This window comes from Palaemon carinicauda, chromosome 33 (genome assembly GCF_036898095.1).
Source record: "Palaemon carinicauda isolate YSFRI2023 chromosome 33, ASM3689809v2, whole genome shotgun sequence".
Classification (NCBI taxonomy): Eukaryota; Metazoa; Arthropoda; class Malacostraca; order Decapoda; family Palaemonidae; genus Palaemon; species Palaemon carinicauda.
The window spans coordinates 42,702,798-42,710,297 of NC_090757.1; the positions used below are offsets into that span (position 1 = coordinate 42,702,798).

General features: G+C 32.6%; 1 protein-coding gene across 1 annotated transcript in view; it reads left to right on the plus strand.

Annotated features, from left to right (window-relative positions):
* LOC137626312 (carbonic anhydrase-related protein 10-like) overlaps window positions 1-7,500 on the plus strand; it is a 745,117-nt gene that overhangs the window by 653,818 nt on the left and 83,799 nt on the right. Inside the window, exon 6 of the mRNA XM_068357383.1 lies at window positions 2,007-2,073. Coding sequence (XP_068213484.1) covers window positions 2,007-2,073 — 67 coding nt within the window. The remainder of the gene's footprint in view (window positions 1-2,006; window positions 2,074-7,500) is intronic.

Consider the following 7,500-nt stretch of genomic DNA (forward strand, 5'->3'; position numbering starts at 1 on the left):
ATTAGAACTAGTTAACAGTCGTGACGTTTTGAGGTATCTAGATCACTAACAGTTTTACTACTATAGATTTAGGTCAAAGAATCAAGTCCCTTAGTGTTATGGAGGTAGTGATAAAGCACAAACACGAGTAAAAATATCGTGAAATAAATAAAGGAAAGGGAGTAATTCATAGTTTCTTTTGTCATGTTTTGATAGAATTGCTCAAAGGAAGAATATATCGAGGATTTTATTTCTAGCATACGAACAACTGAAGCAAAATAGCGGGCGTTAATAGTTTTAAAGATTGTTAAAATACGGCGTTATAGAAGATTTCTATAATATGATCAGAGGAGAAAAGTTTCTGATTAAGGATATCTAGGCACAATAAATGGTAGTTTCATTCAAGTTTTTCTAAAGTGACCAGAATTGTGAATGAAATAAGCCAAATTGCAGCCGTACATGCAAGGAAGATTGCCAAAGTCCATTAAGTAGTACAGTCGTTCAGTTAATAGTGCTAGCTAGCCTTTGAAGCAATATCTTCTTTAATATTGAAGCAGGTAAGCGGAAAACGTCTCTGAATAGTCATTAAGGATTTATGGCGTATCACTAAAAAAACATTATTTAGTAGCAATGTAATAAAACACGCCATTATCCTATTAACCTTAACACAGGTGATCAAACGCTTAAATGAAGCCTTTGGAATATGAATTGCCTTTGATGGGAAGATTTTATGACTTGAAAGGAAATGAGAAATAAGTGGATGTGAGATGTAATGAAGAGCTTGAAATGCCAGGATACATGGGAAAGTGATAATTTGGTTAATTGACTTTAATCTGGCATCTCAACTACTAGTGGAAAAATGAATACTAGATATTTTGACGTGATGGGTACTGGTGCTAAAGCATCGTTGGCGGATGAGAGAAACATTTAAAAACGGACGTGGAATTTAGAATTAAAGTTTATAATTATGTTGAATGGTAGGTTGGATTTCCCGCTTAGAAAGAGGAGTAGTTCTTTAATATTGCTATTGTATGATACCCATCAAAAAGGATAACTAAGTATTTAGTTAGATATTCAAACACACGCTTCCCCTTCTCACCAGGGTAAGGCAACTCTCCCCGTTACCCGAGGGACGAGGAGAGCTGAGCGTGACCCGAAAGTTGTATAAATATATATATATATATATATATATATATATATATATATATATATATATATATATATATATATATATATATGTGTGTGTGTATATATATATATGTGTGTATATATATATATATATATATATATATATGTGTGTGTGTGTGTGTGTGTGTGTGTGTATAATCAGACATTTGATCTTTATTATATAAGGAAGATTGTGTGTAATCATTTTCACTCCCTCCTCTCATTTATGGCTTAAGATTTATTTATTGTATAGGATTAAGCTTGTATAGATATACAGTAGTGTGATGAATACAATGATTTAAGAATCCAGCTAAGAAGATAAGATTTATGACGAAAGTGTCGCCATGAAATGAAAGGAGTGAGCAACTGTTATTGACATTCTAAGTTAATATTCTCGTGATTAGACTTTTAAAATAAACAAGACCAGTAATTTCTTCCGTCTCTGTTTGCCCTTTACACAGTTGCTCAAACAAATTGGCTGCTGCCAATAATTTTTTTTGCTCTCTCTCTCTCTCTCTCTCTCTCTCTCTCTCTCTCTCTCTCTCTCTCTCTCTCTCTATCAATATTTACCATGTGATCTTTCAATGACAGTTTCTTTTTTCGTCTGTTGTTTGTTATTGGACGTTGAATATAGAAATTTATTCATTTAATAGTATCTCTTGATATTTACTAAAGCGCTTTGTAAACATCGTTCTGTTTTTAGCGCTTTTGTTATGCCAAAAATACAATATATTTCTTTATTTGCATTAGAAGTTTGTATTCATACTTCTTTATCGACTTGATTATTTGACCTCTTTTCAAGTTTTGTACAGATGTTAATTGAATGGCGCTTTCATAAATATTCGTTCTTTTCTCCACAGCTCGGCGAACGAATCACTCCGGAACTTCGCGTACTTCTTGAGGGAGTTGATTCTATAACATACGGAGGTAAGGTCAATCAATTGTTGTTAAACACAACTTAGCATAATTGTTAGATACCCATGTTGGTACTCATGCCACCTATTGTTTTGTATTCATCTGTTTTACTCAAGAATTTCCTTAATATCTCTCTCTCTCTCTCTCTCTCTCTCTCTCTCTCTCTCTCACACACCGGATAACACCAAGCAAACCAAACCATTCTTATTCACTCATGTGGTTAACTACTGGGATTGTTCATTGCGTATTTTTTTACTTTTACTTTACGTTGATGGCTGCTTTTCCGGTCCCATACAGCATGGAAACCCCACTCTCTACAGGACCCCACTGTTGTTTTACCTTGTTCGTTCAGAGTATTTAACGATATTGGTAGAAGAGACTCCTTAGATATGATAAGCAGCTCTCTTAGGAGAAGGACACTCTATAATTAAACCCATGTTTTCTAGTCTTGGATAGGGCCTTAGTCTCTGTACCATGGTCTTCTGTTGTGTTGGATAGGATTCATAGCAGGGCCAAGGATACCTGGTGGTTTATCAAGTAAGAGGGTTACTTTTCCATTACTAGTGTCTTTTTCTTCTTCTATGATATACGTTTTCAAAGTCACCGTTACTGTCTTTCCTTCAGTTCAAATGGCTATCCTTGGGGGTACTAAGTCTTGCATGGTGTGTAGGCTCAGTCATGTTGACCACTTTTATCCAACATTTTTTAATTCTAGTATATGGTTTTTTTTTTCACTTTTCAATAGTAGTCATGTACATATTTTTTTTACCAATATTGTTAAGTTTGTTTTCAAATGTGATGAGATGTCTTTGTTATTTTTTATTCCTTTTCTTTCTTTTTGACGTGGGCTATAGCGCAATAATATAAACAGTAGGATATTCTATTATGTTCGGAATCTTTGACTTCTCTAAAGAGGCATTCGTTTGAGCTGCTCATTCGAGGTTTCAAGAAACCCATAATTGTGAAATGTGATTTCATTTCTACAGCAAGGGGAATGGCGGTGTACATTATATTTGAACTGTGTACCCTGCTTCTCTTAAATCCTGCTATGAATGTTGGTGTCATGAAATTTAGGTTATAAAAGTTTGTAGTAGGCCTAACAATTTGTATTTGTGTCCCATCTACAAGAATCCAGAATTGGATTATTCTGTCTTAGGATGAAATACAAGAAGATGTAGAAAGTCATCTTTCGTTCTTGTGATTTCAATGTTCGCCGTAGAAAATTATTGAATTCTGTTTCTCCTGATGGCCATTGCTTAAGAGCTTTTGACTTTACTTCCGAATCGGACTGTGAGCAAATAAAAAATGAAGCTACTCACTGTTCTGTTAAGTGTTTGAACCTAGTAAACGCTGATTCCCCTGGTGTTACAATAAGCAAGATTAGTCTTCCAGTTGGTACGTCTGGTCATGCCATGGCGTGTCATACTGTTTTAAGATATAAATACATCAAATCTTGTGCAGACGATAATGACATTCTGGGTGATCTTTTTGCGTTTGAATTGGTCACAATTGTATAAAGGGGTTGAACCTGTTGTTCTGTTAAATTAAAATCTGTTTAACATTATTCATATATGTATCCCATATTCAATGAGGATTGTAGATGTGCTTATTTTGCTTATCGTCTAAGGAAATGTAACAGATCAGATTTGACTCGGAATTATTATACTAGGGTAAGAGCTGCTGTTCAGACTTTATTCTTCAGCAAAAAAGGAATAAAATTCCACCATTAAAGAAACCCATCAGGGTACGACCCTAGAACATAAATGCTGCACTTATTTGGTGTAGACATAACATTGCCTCCTTAAACCCACTCTCCAAAGGAAAGGACATTGCCTCCTTAAACCCACTCTCCAAAGGAAAGGACAACCCTTCAGGATGATGAGTTTGATAGTAAGCATAGTGTAATGAAAACGTCAGTCTTCCTCATTCCAGTTTTCCTGGAACTAAAGTAACAAATTTAGTTTTTCAGTCCCATGAAATTGAAACACTCTTACTTGATCTTGGTGCTCATGAAAGCGTATACCAAAATTATATATATATATATATATATATATATATATATATATATATATATATATATATATATATATATATATATATATATATATATATGTTTATAAAGGTAGCTGATTTATTAGCTCCTAATTTCTTTTATTATTTTTTGCAAGTTAGCAAGAAGAGGTTCTGTTTATACGTAGAGGAGAATTTTTAATGATATATCATTAGGTAAGAGTTTTTGTGTAGCTGTAGCCCTGCTGGTATTTACCGTTTTCGTAACTACCATGATATCTAAAGTTTTTGAACGGCTTTTGGTAAAACGTCAAAATAGGTATGTTGAAATTCATCCCTTATTCCTAGTTTGCAGTGTGGCTTTTGTAAAGGTCTTAGAGCATGGATGCCCTCCATATACTTTCCCATGCTGAACAGAGATTCCTTGATTTAGATCAGGAAATTCCTATGATTAGTTTTGAATTTAATGCTATCTATGACTGTGTTAACTATATCCCTAGTTTTCAGTCTCAAACAGGTAGAAATAAGTAGGTCTTTTCTTTAAACTTTAGTGAATTTTTAGTAATATTCTTGGATCATAGTTTCCCGTACTATATACGTATAATATACGGTTTGACCAGGAAAACAAGCTTCATTCATATACAGATATTGCTAATCTCTATGCATCAATTCCATATCCTGAATGTATACCTATGGTTGCCGAATTCTTTAATAGATATATAGCTAAAATTAGTGCATGGTGCAATTTATGGAGGATGAAGTAGACCCCTAACAAAACTCAAAAATATAATTGTATGTAGGTTATGGACAGTGACTCATTAACATTCAGATCTTTTGCATTGACAATGTCTCTAACCTTATTTATACAAATTGTTTAGAATTTGATTTGCAATTCTTGATAGCAAATTTACTTCTGAGAAACACATCCAGTTTGTTTTTTCTGCAGTTGCACTAAAGATTGGCAACTTGAAAAGGTTTTTTAAGGTTTTTGGTCATTAATAGATATTGAGAAAATCATTTAATTCTTCTATTCCGCCATTTTTTTAGCATTGTTCTCCTGTTTTGTGTTCAGTTACTGACGCCTCTTGATTTATTGGAAAAAACCTTGCTATCTATGAAATTATTTATCAATCTGGATACTAATCTCTGGGACCATCGTTCAGTTAGTTCCTTCTGCATATTGCATAAAATAATGCATCCTTTACATTTAGACCTTCCTAGGCAGTACCATGCTGTACGTAATACTATTATGCAGTTTATTTTAACAGATTTGCTTTTGGATCACAAGTCTCAATACTAATCTGGCGTCGGATTCGGTGGAATTTGAGAAGTTGAACTTGTCGCACATGCTTCTCTTTTTAATAGGTTGACATAAGTTTCATTGCTTAGTATATAATTGGCTGGTCTTTGAATGTTTTATATATGTTTGTATATACCTTTTTTAATATCACACTATTTCCTTTATGTACTGGACTGCGCTTGGGTTTTGTGGCTTGGCTAGTATTATTGAATATAACGATGTTGATGAGAATAATAATAAAAATAATAATAGTTTATATAATTGCACATATAATATATGTATGTATGTATATATATATATATATATATATATATATATATTTATATATATATATATATATATATATATATATATATAAATATATATATATATATATATATATATATATATATATATATATATATATATATGATTGTCACTAACACACGACAATAATAAATGTAATGTATGTATGTATTACTATTTATATGTTTATGTCAAGGCGTCTTGAGGAATCTTCCGTGTTTGATAGATATAAAATTCACTTATTATTCCGTTTTACCTAAATAGGAATAAGTAACTGCGAAAAAAAAATCCTTTTACTAATCCTTTGATGTAAAATTTGTCATTAAAATGTCAATTTTCGTCACTAGTTAATGATGGCAATATTTCCAGCTTAAATGTCTGTATTTATAATCATCATTGCATTCCGGTTGTTTTGCGATAAATTAATTAGCCTTCATTATCTATATATTGATATCATTTTCAATTGAAATACCCAACGTAAGGTATTTGTAATTTTCTTTCTTTAAAAAAAGTAATTGAAAGTTTTTCTTGTAAAGGTAAAACAGCTTGAATACCGAAATTCAGTCTCTATTAAGTTGGAAACGTGTCGCTGTATTTTCACATTCTTGCAAACACTGGCATTTAGTATCTGGTAGTAAATACACGTACGTGCAATATTCATGGGCGAACAGCTCTTTAAATTGCAGTGTTGCTGGCAAGTCTGACGAACATATGTTGTGGTGAATGTAGATGCCTTTGGAACACCTATGTCTCTATTGTTGTTGTTGTTATTGGTGTTCCCACATACGCTTTTATTTTATATATTCTTGATCTTGTTGCCATTTACCTGCGTTTTTTTTGTTTGTTTGTTGGAGTACATTCGTAGTAGAATTTATTAGTTATGACACCAAAATGTCATGTCACATAATCTCACATGAAAAGTAAGCTTAAATTCTGTCATCTCACATGAAAAGTCATTTTAATTTCTGTAATATCACATGAAAATTTTTTATTTCTGTAATCTCACATGAACAGTAAGCTTAATTTCTGTAATCTGACATGAAAAGTAAGCTTAATTTCTGTAATCTCACATGAATAGTTAGCTTTATACTTGTTAGGTAGGTTAGATACTTCTGTGCATACATGCCATGGCGCATTTTGTAGACTTATACAGATTTACTTCTTCATGTAGACATGCTGGATGTACAGTGTAGTTATGTAACGGGACTTATGCTGTATCTTTGGTCTTATAAAACTGTATGGTTTTATGTGCAAGTAGATTTCCTCTCTGATCAACAACTGAATAATTTATTTACTTCGGGAGTTTCCTGGACGTTAATAAAATCACTTTTTCTGTGAAACTCTTCATAATAAATCTGATCGCCTTTGAATGAGCAACATATTAGATTTTTAACACGAGAAATGCTGTATGTATGATTTCCAATATTTTCTCTCTCTCTCTCTCTCTCTCTCTCTCTCTCTCTCTCTCTCTCTCTCTCTCTCTCTCTCTCTCTCTCTCTCTCTCTCTCTACGATTGTGTACACTTGGCTCGATATCAAAATCAATCCATGATATCATTAGAGTTTTTATTTGCTGACGCTATGATTTTTTTTTTACTGCTTAAGGGCTATGATTTGAATCTCATTTAAATGAATTTTCAATGACTTTCATAAAAGTTCTTATTTATTTTTCGTTGTTATGACTTTCATGCTTTATTAAACTCTTCTTTTCCATATTTGTGGTAATTGGAACGAAGGAATTTACAGTTAAATTTATTTACGGAACACAGCATTCTAATCAATAAATGGTGATCGCTGTGCATTAAAAATTAATTTAAAATCCCTATCTGTGGAAAAAGTAGTGAG